Source organism: Entelurus aequoreus, linkage group LG25 (genome assembly GCF_033978785.1).
Source record: "Entelurus aequoreus isolate RoL-2023_Sb linkage group LG25, RoL_Eaeq_v1.1, whole genome shotgun sequence".
Classification (NCBI taxonomy): Eukaryota; Metazoa; Chordata; class Actinopteri; order Syngnathiformes; family Syngnathidae; genus Entelurus; species Entelurus aequoreus.
The window spans coordinates 40,823,690-40,841,298 of NC_084755.1; the positions used below are offsets into that span (position 1 = coordinate 40,823,690).

At 36.5% G+C, this 17,609-nt stretch overlaps 1 protein-coding gene across 1 annotated transcript in view; it reads left to right on the plus strand.

Moving 5' to 3' along the window:
- The window catches only part of smurf2 (SMAD specific E3 ubiquitin protein ligase 2), a 170,662-nt gene that overhangs the window by 143,189 nt on the left and 9,864 nt on the right, over positions 1-17,609 (plus strand). The window contains exons 15-17 of the mRNA XM_062037071.1: positions 1,556-1,734; positions 5,039-5,297; positions 15,210-15,411. Coding sequence (XP_061893055.1) covers positions 1,556-1,734; positions 5,039-5,297; positions 15,210-15,411 — 640 coding nt within the window. The remainder of the gene's footprint in view (positions 1-1,555; positions 1,735-5,038; positions 5,298-15,209; positions 15,412-17,609) is intronic.

Consider the following 17,609-nt stretch of genomic DNA (forward strand, 5'->3'; position numbering starts at 1 on the left):
TGTGTGTGTGTGTGTGTGTGTGTGTGTGTGTGTGTGTGTGTGTGTGTGTGTGTGTGTGTGTGTGTGTGTGTGTGTGTGTGTGTGTGTGTGTGTGTGTGTGTGTGTGTGTGTCCTGTCCAGGAGCACCTGTCTTACCTTCACTTTGTGGGGCGCATCATGGTTTAAAAGAAAAAAAAAAAAAAAAAAAAAGCCCGGAGAAAATAATTACAATTCTAAATTTTGGGAATCAAGAGTAAGAAAAAAACCTGGAGAAAATAATTAAAATTCACAATTGTAGAGTCGAGAGTAAAAAAAACAACAACCCAGAGAGAATTGAAATTCATCATTTTGGGAGTCAAGAGTAAAAAAAAAACAAACAAACAAAAAAACCTGGAGAAAATCATTAAAATTCATAATTGTACAGTTGAGAGTTGGTAAAAAAAAACACATTGCACAGTCCTGAGTGGCAAAACTGAAAGTAAATAATAGATGTGACTAAAGGTGTGTGTGTGTGTGTGTGCGTGTGTGTGTGTGTGTGTGTTTGTGTGTCCTGTCCAGGAGCACCTGTCTTACTTTCACTTTGTGGGGCGCATCATGGTTTAAAAAAAAAACCCCAAAAAAACCCGGAGAAAATAATTACAATTCTAAATTTTGGGAATCAAGAATAAGAAAAAAACCTGGAGAAAATAATTAAAAGTCATAATTTTGGAGTTAATAGTGAAAAAGCAAACAAAAAAAACCTGTAGAAAATCGTTAAAATTCATAATTGTAGAGTCCAGAGTAAAAAAAACCAAAAAAAAACAGAGATAATTGAAATTAATCATTTTGGGAGTCAAAAGTAAAAAACAAACAAAAAAAAAACAAATAAACAAAAAAACCTGGAGAAAATCATTAAAATTCATAATTGTACAGTTGAGAGTTGGTAAAAGAAAACATTGCACAGTCCTGAGTGGCAAAACTGAAAGTAAATAATAGATGTGACTAAAGGTGTGTGTGTGTGTGTGTGTGTGTGTGTGTGTGTGTGTGTGTGTGTGTGTGTGTGTGTGTGTGTGTGTGTGTGTGTGTGTGTGTGTGTGTGTGTGTGTGTGTGTGTGTGTGTGTGTGTGTGTGTGTGTGTGTGTGTGTGTGTGTGTGTGTGTGTGTGTGTGTGTGTGTGTGTGTGTGTGTGTGTGTGTGTGTGTGTGTGTGTGTGTGTGTGTGTCCCCTGTCCAGGAGCACCTGTCTTACCTTCACTTTGTGGGGCGCATCATGGTTTTTAAAAAAAAAAAAAAAAAAAACCCGGAGAAAATAATTACAATTCTAAATTTTGGGAATCAAGAGTAAGAAAAAAACCTGGAGAAAATAATTAAAATTCACAGTTGTAGAGTCGAGAGTAAAAAAAAAACAACAACCCAGAGAGAATTGAAATTCATCATTTTGGGAGTCAAGAGTAAAAAAAAACAAACAAACAAAAAAACCTGGAGAAAATCATTAAAATTCATAATTGTACAGTTGAGAGTTGGGGAAAAATCATTGGACACACAATAATAGTGTGTGTGTGTGTGTGTGTGTGTGTGTGTGTGTGTGTCCTGTCCAGGAGCACCTGTCTTACTTTCACTTTGTGGGGCGCATCATGGGGATGGCAGTGTTCCACGGTCACTACATCGATGGAGGCTTCACCCTGCCCTTCTACAAGCAGCTGCTGGGGAAACCCATCACCCTGGACGACATGGAGTCTGTGGACCCAGACCTGCACAACAGCCTGGTGTGGATCTTGTACGTAGCAACACTCATTCACCATACTACTATTTATTCATTGTGGCACCATACTACTATTTATTCATTGTCTCACCAATACATTGTGTCACCATACAACTATTTATTCATTGTGTCACCATAGAAGTATTTATTCATTGTGTCACCATACAACTATTTATTCATTGTGTCACCATATAAGTATTTATTCATTGTGCCATTACTATTGGTGATGACACAATTCATTATTATGATGAACACCAGAATGAATATGTGCTGTAAATGTATAAACGTGTTCCAACTAGGGTTGTACAGTATACCAGTACTAGTATAGTATCATGGTACTAATCAATTAAACACGGTACTATACTCTGTTTGAAAAGTACCACTTCACAATTTATTTATTTTCTCTTCATCACAATACTGCTTTTACGAGCAGAGGAGCATGTTGGGCAGCGCACACACACAGAGTACTTACAAGCAGACACAGTGTGTAGACAGAAAAGGGAGAATGGACGCATTTTGGTGTAAAAAGTCAAGATAAAGGTGAAGTTATAACACTGAAACCACCCTAGAAAATAATTGAAATTCATAATTTTGGGAGTCAAGAGTAAAAAACAAAAACAAAACAAAAAAAACCCCCCGGAAAAATCATTAAAATTCCTGATTGTAGAGTCGAGAGTAAAAACAACAACAAAAAACCCCATAGTGTATAATTTAAAAAAATAAATAAAACCTGGAGAAAATCATTAAAATTCATAATTGTAGAGTTGAGAGTTCAAAAAAAATACTCTGAAGAAAATAATTAAAATTCATAATTTTGGGAGTCAAGAGTAAAAAAACAAAAACAAAACAAATCCCCCCCCTGGAAAAATCATTAAAATTCCTGATTGTAGAGTCAAGAGTAAAAACAACAACAAAAAACCCCGTAGTGTATAATTAAAATTCATAATTTTGAGTAAAAAAAAAAATAAAATCTGGAGAAAATCATTAAAGTTGAGAGTTCAAAAAAAATACTCTGAAGAAAATAATTAAAATTCATAATTTTGAGTAAAAAAATAAATAAAATCTGGAGAAAATCATTAAAGTTGAGAGTTAAAAAAAATACTCTGAAGAAAATAATTAAAATTCATAATTTTGGGAGTCCAGAGTAAAAAAACAAAAAAAGACCAAAAAAACAGGAGAAAATCCTTACGATTCATAATTGTAGAGTCAAAAGTTGGAAAAAAAACAAAACCCCGGACAAATTAGTTAAAATTGTGGAGTCAAGAATAAAAAACAAAAACAAAACAAAAAAGTCCCCGGAAAAATCATTAAAATTCCTGATTGTAGAGTCGAGAGTAAAAACAACAACAAAAAACCCCGTAGTGTATAAGTAAAATTCATAATTTTGAGTAAAAAAACAAAAAAAAAACCTGGAGAAAATCATTAAAATTCATAATTGTAGAGTCAAGAGTTGAAAAAAATACTCTGGAGAAAATAGTTAAAATTCATAATTTTGGAGTCAAAATAGTAAAAAAAAGAACCAAACAATAAAACCTGGAGAAAATCATTAAAATTCATAATTTTGTAGTCAAGAGTAAAGAAAACAAACAAAAAAAACTGGAGAAAATCATTAAAATTCATAATTGTAGAGTGGAGAGTTAAAAAAAAAAATAAAAAAAAAAGTTGAAAATAATTAAAATTAATAATTTTGGGAGTCAAAAGTAAAAAAACAAACAATCAAACCTGGAGAAAATCATTAGCTAGCGACTAACATCCATCCACAGTGTTTTAGCTACTTCTAAATCACTAATCCTGGTCTCCATGGTGACAAATAAAGTGAGTTTTTTACAAGTAGCATTATCACTGGAGGACAAGGAATAGCTAAACATGCTTCACTACACACCGTAGGAGGATACAATAGCTCACCGCCGTCACAATGTAAACAAATGCCATGGGTGGATCTACACCTGACAGCCACTGTAGTGATACCAAGTACAGGAGCGTATCTAGTCGATACTACTATGATTACATTGATATTTTTCATCAGAAAATCTTTTTTCCATATTTTTAAAATGTATATTATGTTTATAAAGTCAGTAAATACGTCCCTGGACACATGAGGACTTTGAATATGACCAATGTATGATCCTGTAACTACTTGGTATCGCATCCATACCTAAATGTGTGGTATCATCCAAAACTAATGTCAAGTATCAAAGAAGAGAAGAATAAGTGATTATTACATTTGAACAGAAGTGTAGATAGAACATGTTCAAACAGAAAATAAGCAGATATTAACAGTAAATGAACAAGTAGATTAATAATCAATTTTTACAGTTTGTCCCTCATAATGTGTACAAAATAATAGGTGTATAAATGACACAATATGTTACTGCAGACTAATTAGGAGTCTTTGTTTGTTTACTTACTACTAAAAGACAAGTTGTCTAGTATGTTCACTATTTTATTTAAGGACTAAATGACAATAATAAACATATGTTTCATGTACACTAACATTTTTGTGTTCAAATAAAGACAATAATGACATTTTTTGCAGTCCCCTTTATTTAGAAAAGTATCAAAATACATTTTGGTACTTTTTTTGTATACTTGACATGCTTACTGTTAGCATGTAAGCTTTTTTAGCAATTGTAATGTGTATATACCTCAGAGTCACATTATGGTACTTGATGCATGCTAGCCTTTTTTTTTTAGCAGAATCATTTATTTTGGCACTTGGCATATGTTTACTGTTAGCATGCTAATATTACCAAGTTAGCTTTTTTAGCTATTTTGCAAGTATACAACTCAGTCATATATTTTGGCACTTGACGCACGCTTATTGTTAGCATTTTAACTTTTTGTAGCTATTTTTCGAGGTATACACCTCTTGGTTTTTGACACACGCTAACATTAGCATGTTACCTTTTGTAGCTAATTTTACAGCCATACACCTCAGAATAACTTTTGCCTTACTTGATGCATGTTTACCGCTAGCATGCTAATGTTAGCGTGTTAGCTTCTTTAGCTAACTCTACAGGTATACAACTCAGTAATATACTGTATGTTGGCACTTGACGCACGCTTATTGTTAGGATTTTAACTTTTTTTTAGCTATTTTTCGACGCACGCTAACAAGTTATCTTTTGTAGAAAATACTTTTTTTGGTACTAGACACGTTTACTGATAGCATGTAAGCTTTTTTTAGTTATTTTTCCGGGTATTTACCTCAGAGTCACATTTTGCTAGCCTTTTTTTTTAGCAGAATGATATATTTTGTCACTTGACACATCCAGTAGATGTTTTTAATGTACCTGATCCTGGTCTAACTTGCTTCCAGGGACAACGACATCACGGGCGTGCTCGACCACACCTTCTGTGTGGAACACAACGCCTACGGAGAGATCATCCAGCATGAGCTCAAGCCCAACGGGAAGAGCATCCCCGTCACGCAGGACACCAAGAAGGAATATGTCCGCCTGTACGTCAACTGGCGCTTCCTGCGCGGCATCGAGGCCCAGTTCTTGGCTCTGCAGAAGGGCTTCAACGAGGTCATCCCCCAGCACCTGCTGAAGGCTTTTGACGAGAAGGAGCTGGAGGTGACCTCACTTTGTCATCTTCTATTTGCACGTCCTCCTCCATCCCAGACCTTTACCTTGATGTGATTGCAGGTGTGGTTGGTCCAGGTGTGCACTGTCACACCAGCAGGTGTTCATCTACTAACTTTAACCCCGCAGAAATACATTACAATTCATCATTTGGGAGTCAAGAGTGGAAAAAAAACCCAACCAACAAAAAAAAAAAACAGGGAAAATTATTACAATTCATAATTGCAGAGTTGAGAGTTAAAAATAAATACATAAATAAAGACTTGCAGAAAATCATTAAAATGCAATATTGTAGAGTGGACAATAACAAAAAAAACCTGGAGAATATAAATAAAATGTATAATTTTGGAGTCCAGAATGGAAAAAAAAATAAACCAAAAAAACTCGACGAAAATCATTAAAATTTATAATTGTGGAATTGAGAGTTAAAAAAAAAAACCTGGAGAAAACAATTACATTTCATAATTTTGGAGTCTAGAGTAAAAAAAAAACTGCAGAAAATCATTACAATTCATCATTGGGGAGTCAAGAGTGGAAAACAAACAAAAAGATAATACTTAAAATGTATAATTGTCGAGTCAAGAGTGAAAAAAAAAAAAAAAAACAAACAAACAAAAAACCCGGAGAAAATTATTACAATTCATAATTGTAGAGTCGAGAGTTAAAAATAAATAAATAAAAACCTGCAGAAAATCATTTAAATTCAATATTGTAGAGTCAAGAATAAAAATAAAAAACCTGGAAAATATAATTAAGATGTATAATTTTGAAGTCAAGAGTGGAAAAAAAATGTAACCAAAAAAACTCAGAGAAAATCATTAAAATTTATAATTGTGGAATCGAGAGTTTAAAAAAAACCTGGAGAAAATCATTAAAATTCATCATTTTGGAGTCTAGAGTAAAAAAAAAAAAACCTGCAGAAAATCATAAAAATTCATAATTGTAGAGTCGAGAGTTTAACAAAACAACAACCCGGAGATAATACTTAAAATGTATAATTGTCGAGTCAAGAGTGAAAAAAACAACAACAACAAACAAACAAAAAACCCGGAGAAAATGATTACAATTCATAATTGTAGAGTCGAGAGTTAAAAATAAATAAATAAAAACCTGCGGAAAATCATTAAAATTCAATATTGTAGAGTCAAGAATAAAATAAAAAAAACCTGGAAAATATAATTAAAATGTATAATTTTGAAGTCAAGAGTGGAAAAAAAAATTAAACCAAAAAAACTCAGAGAAAATCATTAAAATGTATAATTGTGGAATCGAGAGTTTAAAAAAAACCTGGAGAAAATCATTAAAATTCATCATTTTGGAGTCTAGAGTAAAAAAAAAAACCTGCAGAAAATCATTACAATTCATCATTGTAGAGTCGAGAGTTTAAAAAAACAACAACCCGGAGATAATACTTAAAATGTGTAATTGTCGAGTCAAGAGTGAAAAAACCCCAAAAAAACAAACAAACAACAAAACCCCAGAGAAAATCATTAAATTGCATAATTGTAGAGTCGAGAGTTAAAAATAAATAAATAAAAACCTGCAGAAAATCATTAAAATTCTATATTGTAGAGTCGAGAATTTAAAAAAAACTTAGAGATATAATTAAAATTTATAATTTTGGAGTCAAGAGTGGAAAAAAAACTAAACCAAAAAAACTCGAAGAAAATCATTAAAATTTATAATTGTGGAATCGAGAGTTAAGAAAAAAAAACCTGGAGAAAATAATTAAAATTCATAATTTTGGAGTTTAGAGTAAAAAAAAAAACTGCAGAAAATCATTACAATTCATCATTGGGGAGTCAAGAGTGGAAAACAAACAAAAAGATAATACTTAAAATGTATAATTGTCGAGTCAAGAGTGAAAAAAAAACAAACAAACAAAAAACCCGGAGAAAATGATTACAATTCATAATTGTAGAGTCGAGAGTTAAAAATAAATAAATAAAAACCTGCAGAAAATCATTTAAATTCAATATTGTAGAGTCAAGAATAAAAAAAAAACAACTGGAAAATATAATTAAAATGTATAATTTTGAAATCAAGAGTGGAAAAAAAAATTAAACCAAAAAAACTCAAGAGAAAATCATTAAAATGTATAATTGTGGAATCGAGAGTTTAAAAAAAACCTGCAGAAAATCATTAAAATTCATAATTGTAGAGTCGAGAGTTTAAAAAAACAACAACCCGGAGATAATACTTAAAATGTGTAATTGTCAAGTCAAGAGTGGAAAAAAAACCCAAAAAACAAACAAACAAAAAACCCGGAGAAAATTATTACAATTCATAATTGTAGAGTCGAGAGTTAAAAATAAATAAATAAAAACCTGCAGAAAATCATTTAAATTCAATATTGTAGAGTCAAGAATAAAAATAAAAAACCTGGAAAATATAATTAAGATGTATAATTTTGAAGTCAAGAGTGGAAAAAAAATGTAACCAAAAAAACTCAGAGAAAATCATTAAAATTTATAATTGTGGAATCGAGAGTTTAAAAAAAACCTGGAGAAAATCATTAAAATTCATCATTTTGGAGTCTAGAGTAAAAAAAAAAAACCTGCAGAAAATCATAAAAATTCATAATTGTAGAGTCGAGAGTTTAACAAAACAACAACCCGGAGATAATACTTAAAATGTATAATTGTCGAGTCAAGAGTGAAAAAAACAACAACAACAAACAAACAAAAAACCCGGAGAAAATGATTACAATTCATAATTGTAGAGTCGAGAGTTAAAAATAAATAAATAAAAACCTGCGGAAAATCATTAAAATTCAATATTGTAGAGTCAAGAATAAAAAAAAAAAAACCTGGAAAATATAATTAAAATGTATAATTTTGAAGTCAAGAGTGGAAAAAAAAATTAAACCAAAAAAACTCAGAGAAAATCATTAAAATGTATAATTGTGGAATCGAGAGTTTAAAAAAAACCTGGAGAAAATCATTAAAATTCATCATTTTGGAGTCTAGAGTAAAAAAAAAAAACCTGCAGAAAATCATTAAAATTCATAATTGTAGAGTCGAGAGTTTAAAAAAACAACAACCCGGAGATAATACTTAAAATGTGTAATTGTCGAGTCAAGAGTGAAAAAACCCCAAAAAAACAAACAAACAACAAAACCCCAGAGAAAATCATTAAATTGCATAATTGTAGAGTCGAGAGTTAAAAATAAATAAATAAAAACCTGCAGAAAATCATTAAAATTCTATATTGTAGAGTCGAGAATTTAAAAAAAACTTAGAGATATAATTAAAATTTATAATTTTGGAGTCACACACCATCTTCTCTGCCACGTGGGCCCACCACCCGCGGTCGGAACCAGTGGGGTCGGGTGCGCTGCCAAGTGGATGGCAGTGAAAGTGGAGGCTCCAGACGGACCAATTCGGGGCGGCAGAGGCTGACTTTCGGGACGTGGAACGTCTCTACGCTGGTGGGGAAGGAGCCTGAGCTGGTGCGAGAGGTGGAGCGCTACCGGTTGGATCTGGTGGGGCTTACCTCTACGCATAGCAAGGGCTCTGAAACCACACTCCTGGACAAGGGATGGACCTTGTTCACTTCTGGAGTTGCTCAGGGTGTGAGGGCACAGGCGGGTGTGGGGATACTCACGAGTCCCCGGCTGAGTGCCTGTACGTTGGAGTTCACCCCAGTGGACAAGAGGGTCGCCTCCCTTCGCCTTAGGGTTGGAGGGGGGAAAACTCTGACTGTTGTTTGTGCATACGCACCAAACAGGAGTTCAGAGTATTCAGCCTTCTTGGATACCTTGCATGGGGTCCTGTATGGGGCGCCGGCAGGGGATTCCATAGTCTTGCTGGGGGACTTCAACGCGCACGTGGGCAATGACAGTGATACTTGGACTGGCGTGATTGGGAGGAACGGTCTCCCTGATCTGAACCTGAGTGGTGGATTGTTATTGGACTTCTGTGCTAGTCACGGACTTGCGATAACAAACACCATGTTCAAGCATAAGGATGCTCATAGGTGTACCTGGTACCAGAGCACCCTAGGCCAAAGATCAATGATCGATTTTGTAATCGTATCAGCTGATCTGAGGCCGTATGTTTTGGACACTCGGGTGAAGAGAGGGGCTGAACTGTCAACTGATCACCATCTGGTGGTGAGTTGGGTTAGATGGCGGGGGAAACCTCTGGACAGACCTGGCAAACCCAAGCGTGTAGTGCGGGTGAACTGGGAACGTTTGGAGGAGTCCTCTGTCCGGAAGGACTTCAACTCCCACCTCCGGCGGGACTTCTCTGCCATCCCTGTGGAGGTTGGGGACATTGAACAGGAATGGGCAATGTTCAAAGCCTCTATTGCTAAAGCTGCAGCTGCGAGCTGTGGCCAGAAGGTCTTAGGTGCCTCAAGGGGCGGTAACCCTCGAACACCCTGGTGGACAGTGGTGGTCAGGGAAGCCGTCCGACTGAAGAAGGAGTCCTACCGGGGTATGTTATCCCAGGGGACTCCGGAGGCAGTTGCAAGGTACCGACGGGCCCGAAGGGCAGCGGCCGTGGCTGTGGACGAGGCTAAGCAGAGGGTGTGGGAGCAGTTCGGGGAATCCATGGAGAAGGACAATCGGGCGGCACCAAAGCTGTTCTGGAAGACCATACGGCACCTCAGGAGGGGGAAGCAGGGAACCATCCAAGCTGTGTACGGCAAGGATGGGACTTTGCTGACTTCAAGTGAGGAAGTCGTAGGGCGTTGGAAAGAGCACTTTGAGGAACTCCTGAACCCAAATACATCAGACACACCCTCCCTGATAGGAGCAGGGCCTGAGGATGATGGGGGATCGACGTCGATCTCTCGGAGTGAAGTCACTGAGGTAGTTAGACAACTCCACAGTGGCAAAGCTCCGGGGGTTGACGAGATCCGTCCAGAAATGCTGAAGGCTCTGGGTGTTGATGGGCTGTCTTGGTTGATACGCCTTTTCAACATTGCGTGGAAGTCTGGGACAGTGCCGAGGGAGTGGCAGACTGGGGTGGTGGTTCCCCTTTTCAAAAAGGGGGACCAGAGGGTGTGTGCTAATTACAGGGGTATCACACTACTCAGCCTCCCTGGGAAAGTTTACGCCAAGGTACTGGAAAGGAGGGTCCGGCCGATAGTCGAACCTCAGATTCAAGAGGAGCAATGTGGATTCCGTCCTGGTCGTGGAACAACTGACCAACTCTTCACGCTTGCGGGAATCCTGGAGAGGGCCTGGGAGTATGCCTATCCAGTCTACATGTGTTTTGTGGATTTGGAGAAGGCGTATGACCGCGTCCCTCGGGAGATCTTGTGGGAGGTGCTGAGGGAGTACGGAGTGAGGGGAACCCTGCTAAGGGCCATCCAATCTCTGTACAACCAAAGCGAGAGTTGTGTCCGGGTGCTTGGATGTAAGTCGGATCCGTTTCCAGTGGGGGTTGGTCTCCGCCAGGGCTGCGCTCTGTCACCTATCCTGTTTGTGATTTTCATGGACAGGATTTCTAGGCGGAGTCGTGGCCATGGCGGAGAGGGTATACGTCTCGGGGGGCTAAAGGTTGCGTCACTGCTGTTTGCAGATGATGTGGTCCTGATGGCACCTTCGGTTCGTGACCTTCAGCTCTCACTGGATCGGTTCGCAGCCGAGTGTTCAGCGGCTGGAATGAGGATCAGCATCTCCAAATCTGAGGCCATGGTTCTCAGCAGGAAACCGATGGTTTGTACAGTCCGGGTAGGGGACAGGACTCTGTCCCAGGTGGAGGAGTTTAAGTATCTCGGGGTCTTGTTCACGAGTGAGGGAAAGATGGAGAAGGAAATCAGCCGGAGAATCGGAGCAGCTGGGGCAGTATTGCAGTCTCTCTGCCGCACTGTTGTGACGAAACGGGAGCTGAGCCAGAAGGCAAAGCTCTCGGTCTACCGAGCTATCTACATTCCTACTCTCACCTATGGTCATGAAGTGTGGGTCATGACCGAAAGAATAAGATCGCGGATACAAGCGGCCGAAATGAGTTTCCTCAGAAGGGTGGCTGGCATCTCCCTTAGAGATAGGGTGAGAAGTGCAGTCACCCGAGAGAGACTCGGAGTAGAGCCGCTGCTCCTTCGCTTGGAAAGGAGCCAGCTTAGGTGGTTCGGGCATCTCGTGCGGATGCCTCACGAGCGTCTCCCTAGGGAGGTCCTGGTTGCACGTCCCACTGGGAGGAGGCCCCCCGGCAGGCCAAGGACCAGATGGGGGGATTACATCTCCTCTCTGGCCTGGGAACGCTTCGGGATTCCCCAGGGGGAAGTCGCAAATGTTGCTCTGGAGAGGGAAGTCTGGGGGTCTTTGCTGGAGCTGCTGTCCCCGCGACCCGATTCCGGATAAGCGGTTGAAGATGGATGGATGGATGAATTTTGGAGTCAAGAGTGGAAAAAAAACTAAACCAAAAAAACTCGAAGAAAATCATTAAAATTTATAATTGTGGAATCGAGAGTTAAGAAAAAAAAACCTGGAGAAAATAATTAAAATTCATAATTTTGGAGTTTAGAGTAAAAAAAAAAACTGCAGAAAATCATTACAATTCATCATTGGGGAGTCAAGAGTGGAAAACAAACAAAAAGATAATACTTAAAATGTATAATTGTCGAGTCAAGAGTGAAAAAAAAACAAACAAACAAAAAACCCGGAGAAAATGATTACAATTCATAATTGTAGAGTCGAGAGTTAAAAATAAATAAATAAAAACCTGCAGAAAATCATTTAAATTCAATATTGTAGAGTCAAGAATTTAAAAAAAACAACTGGAAAATAAAATTAAAATGTATAATTTTGAAATCAAGAGTGGAAAAAAAAATTAAACCAAAAAAACTCAAGAGAAAATCATTAAAATGTATAATTGTGGAATCGAGAGTTTAAAAAAAACCTGCAGAAAATCATTAAAATTCATAATTGTGGAGTCGAGAGTTTAAAAAAACAACAACCCGGAGATAATACTTAAAATGTGTAATTGTCAAGTCAAGAGTGAAAAAAAACCCAAAAAACAAACAAACAAAAAACCCGGAGAAAATTATTACAATTCATAATTGTAGAGTCGAGAGTTAAAAATAAATAAATAAAAACCTGCAGAAAATCATTTAAATTCAATATTGTAGAGTCAAGAATAAAAAAAAAAAACCTGGAAAATATAATTAAAATGTATAATTTTGAAATCAAGAGTGGAAAAAAAAATTAAACCAAAAAAACTCAGAGAAAATCATTAAAATGTATAATTGTGGAATCGAGAGTTTAAAAAAAACCTGCAGAAAATCATTAAAATTCATAATTGTAGAGTCGAGAGTTTAAAAAAACAACAACCCGGAGATAATACTTAAAATGTATAATTGTCGAGTCAAGAGTGAAAAAAACAACAACAAACAAACAAAAAACCCGGAGAAAATGATTACAATTCATAATTGTAGAGTCGAGAATTTAAAAAATCAAACCTGGAGAAAATCATTCAAATTCATCATTGTGGAGTCGAGAGTGGAAAACAAACCAACCAACAACAAAAAAAACCCGGAGAAAATTATTACAATTCATAATTGTAGAGTCCCTGCAGAAAATCATTAAAATTCTATATTGTAGAGTCGAGAATTTAAAAATAACCTGGAGATATAATTAAAATTTATAATTTTGGAGTCAAGAGTGGAAAAAAAACTAAACCAAAAAAACTCGAAGAAAATCATTAAAATTTATAATTGTGGAATCGAGAGTTAAAAAAAAAAAACCTGGAGAAAATAATTACAATTCATCATTTTGGAGTTTAGAGTAAAAAAAAACTGCAGAAAATCATTACAATTCATCATTGGGGAGTCAAGAGTGGAAAACAAACAAAAAGATAATACTTAAAATGTATAATTGTCAAGTCAAGAGTGAAAAAAAAAAAAAAAACCCGGAGAAAATGATTACAATTCATAATTGTAGAGTCGAGAGTTAAAAATAAATAAATAAAAACCTGCAGAAAATCATTTAAATTAAATATTGTAGAGTCAAGAATAAAAAAAAAAAACCTGGAAAATATAATTAAAATGTATAATTTTGAAATCAAGAGTGGAAAAAAAAATTAAACCAAAAAAACTCAGAGAAAATCATTAAAATTTATAATTGTGGAATCGAGAGTTAAAAAAAAAACCTGGAGAAAATCATTAAAATTCAGAATTGTAGTCGAGAGTTTAAAAAAACAACAACTCAGGAGTGAAAAAAAAACAAACAAACAACAAAACCCCGAAAAAAATCATTAAAATGCATAAATTGTAGAGTGGAGAATTAAAAAAACAAACCTGGAGAAAATCAATAAAATTCTGAATTTTGGAGTCAAGAGTAAAAAAAAAAGAAACCTGCAGAAAGTCATGCAAATTCATAATTGTAGAGTTGAGCATTAAAAAAACAACAACCCGGAGATAATTCAAATTAGCAGGCTAACAATAATTGTGCGTCAAGTGCCAAAATATGACTCTGAATTGTTTAGCTGCAAAAATACAGTAGCTAAAAAAGCTATTGTATAGTAGCATGCTAACAGTAAACATACGTCAAGTACTAAAATCAATCATTCTGAAGAGTATACCTGTAAAATGGACTAAAAAGGCCAGTGTAGCAACATGCTAACAGGCAGCCTAAATATATGACTGAGGATTATACCCATCAAAATAGATAATAAAAAAAGTTATTTTGAGGTTTTTTCCTGTAAGATTTGCTTAAAAAGCTAACATGCTAGCATGTGCCAAATACCAAAATACATGATTGAGGTGTATACCTGAAAAAAACACTAAAAAAGGTAACATGCTAACAATAAGTGTGCGTCAAGTGCCAAAATATATGATTGAGGTGTATACCTGTAATAATAGCTAAAAAAAAGCTACTATGCTAAAATTAGCAGCAAGTGCCAAAATATGACTCCGAATTGTATACCTGCAAAAATAGCTAAAAAAGCTATTGTATGTTAGCATGCTAACAGTAAACATACGTCAAGTACTAAAATCAATCATTGTGAAGAGTATACCTGTAAAATGGACTAAAAAGGTTAGTGTAGCAACATGCTAGCAGGCAGCCTAAATATATGACTGAGGATTATACCCGTCAAAATAGATATAAAAAAAAAGTGTGCGTCAAGTACCAAAAAGTTATTTCAAGGTGTTTTCCTGTAAGATTTGCTTCAAAAGCTAACATGCTAGCATGTGCCAAATACCAAAATACATGATCGAGGTGTATACCTCTAAAAATAACCAATAAAGTTAACATGCTAACAATAAGCGTGCGTGACGTGCCAAAATATATGATTGAGGTGTATACCTGTAAAAATAGCTGAAAAAGCTAATATGCTAAAATTAGCAGCAAGTGCCAAAATATGACTCAGAATTGTATACCTGCAAAAAAAAAGCTATTGTATGTTAGCATGCTAACAGTAAACATAAACGTCAAGTACTAAAATTAATATTTTTGAGGAGTATACCTGTAAAATGTACTAAAAAGGCTAGCATACATCAAGTACCAAAATGTATGACTCTGGGGTATATACCTGTAAAACTATATAAAAAAGCTAACACGCTAACGCTAACGTGCATCAAGTACTAAAATACACGATTGAGGTGTATACCTGCAATAATAGCTGAAAAAGCTAATATGCTAAAATTAGCAGCAAGTGCCAAAATATGACTCAGAATTGTATACCTGCAAAAAAAGCTATTGTATGTTAGCATGCTAACAGTAAACATAAACGTCAAGTATTAAAATTAATATTTTTGAGGAGTATACCTGTAAAATGTACTAAAAAGGCTAGCATACATCAAGTACCAAAATGTATGACTCTGGGGTATATACCTGTAAAACTATATAAAAAAGCTAACGCTAACGTGCATCAAGTACTAAATACATGATTGAGGTGTAATAATAGCTAAACATGCTAACAGTAAAAAACCTGAACTTTGCCCCGCCTGCAGCTGATCGTGTGTGGTCTGGGGAAGATCGACATCAGCGACTGGAAGTCCAACACCCGACTGAAGCACTGCACGGCCGACAGCAACATAGTCAAGTGGTTCTGGAAGGCTGTGGAGTCCTTTGATGAGGAGCGGCGAGCACGCCTGCTGCAGTTTGTCACTGGATCCTCTAGGGTTCCTCTGCAAGGCTTCAAGGCCCTCCAAGGTAACACTAGTTCTAGGCAGGCACTCCAAGGTTACACTAGTTCTAGTCAGGCACTCCAAGGTTACACTAGTTCTAGTCAGGCACTCCAAGGTAAGACTAGTTCTAGTCAAGCACTCCAAGGTAAGACTAGTTCTAGTCAGGCCCTCCAAGGTAACACTAGTTCTAGTCAAGCCCTCCAAAGTAACACTAGTTCTAGTCAGGCACTCCAAGGTAACACTAGTTCTAGTCAGGCACTCCAAGGTAAGACTAGTTCTAGGCAGGCACTCCAAGGTAAGACTAGTTCTAGTCAGGCCCTCCAAGGCAAGACTAGTTCTAGTCAGGGTGCACACACCAGGACAGCTTTATCAGGATCTCGGACCTGACTTGACACAGGGGTTGGTACCCAGTCCTAGTATTCACTTCACCCTGAGTCCTTCTCTCATGGAACACAGTCATGTAGTCTAAGACTTAGATCGGTCAGATCTAGTCTTGGACTTAGATCGGTCAGATCTAGTCTAAGACTTAGATTGGTCACATCTAGTCTTAGACTTAGATTGGTCACATCTAGTCTAAGATTTAGATTGGTCACATCTAGTCTTAGACTTAGATTGGTCACATCTAGTCCTAGACTTAGATTGGTCACATCTAGTCTTGGACTTAGATTGGTCACATCTAGTCTTAGACTTAGATCGGTCAGATCTAGTCTTAGACTTAGATTGGTCACATCTAGTCTTAGACTTAGATTGGTCACATCTAGTCTTAGACTTAGATTGGTCACATCTAGTCTTGGACTTAGATTGGTCACATCTAGTCTTGGACTTAGATTGGCCACATCTAGTCTAAGACTTAGATTGGTCACATCTAGTCTAAGACTTAGATTGGTCACATCTAGTCTTAGACTTAGATTGGTCACATCTAGTCTAAGACTTAGATTGGTCACATCTAGTCTTAGACTTAGATTGGTCACATCTAGTCTAAGACTTAGATTGGTCACATCTAGTCTTGGACTTAGATTGGTCACATCTAGTCTTAGACTTAGATTGGTCACATCTAGTCTTAGACTTAGATTGGTCACATCTAGTCTTGGACTTAGATTGGTCACATCCAGTCTTGGACTTAGATTGGTCGCATCTAGTCTTAGACTTAGATTGGTCACATCTAGTCTAAGATTTAGATTGGTCACATCTAGTCTTAGACTTAGATTGGTCACATCTAGTCTAAGATTTAGATTGGTCACATCTAGTCTTAGACTTAGATTGGTCACATCTAGTCTTAGACTTAGATGGTCACATCTAGTCTTAGACTTAGATTGGTCACATCTAGTCTAAGACTTAGATTGGTCACATCTAGTCTAAGATTTAGATTGGTCACATCTAGTCTTAGATTTAGATGGTCACATCTAGTCTAAGATTTAGATTGGTCACATCTAGTCTTAGACTTTGATTGGTCACATCTAGTCTTAGACTTAGATTGGTCACATCTCTTATATATGCTGTAATGCTACCTTACAAGGCATGAAGAAGGTAAACAAATGTGAATTTGTACTCCCAACGCCATCTTGGATGACATCGACAATCATCGCTAATGAGCATGACAAAGGACTCATTTTACGATCACAATTTGTGAATTTAGCCAGCAATATTTTGGACAAAAACTAAATTACAAAGTTCAACTTTTGGTGCATACCGACCGGTGACGCAACCTTAAACAAAACATATATGCAGTATTTCTTCTAGAAGACCCAACATGAAGTACCTGCCCGCACCGTCACTTTCCCAACTTCCTGTCAATAAAGTTTGATTGAAAATACACACTTTTCAAATGACCACATGATGGCGACATAAACACATGTACAAGTTTGACTCAAAATACACACTTTTCAAAAGTGTATTACCTGCAATGACCACATGATGGCGACATAAACACATGTACAAGTTTGACTCAAAATACACACTTTTCAAAAGTGTATTACTTGCAATGACCACATGATGGCGACATAAACACATGTACAAGTTGGACTCAAAATACACACTTTTCAAAAGTGTATTACCTGCAATGACCACATGATGGCGACATAAACACATGTACAAGTTGGACTCAAAATACACACTTTTCAAAGGTATATTACCTGCAATGACCACATGATTGCGACATAAACACATGTACAGGTTTGACTCAAAATACACACTTTTCAAAAGTGTATTACCTGCAATGACCAC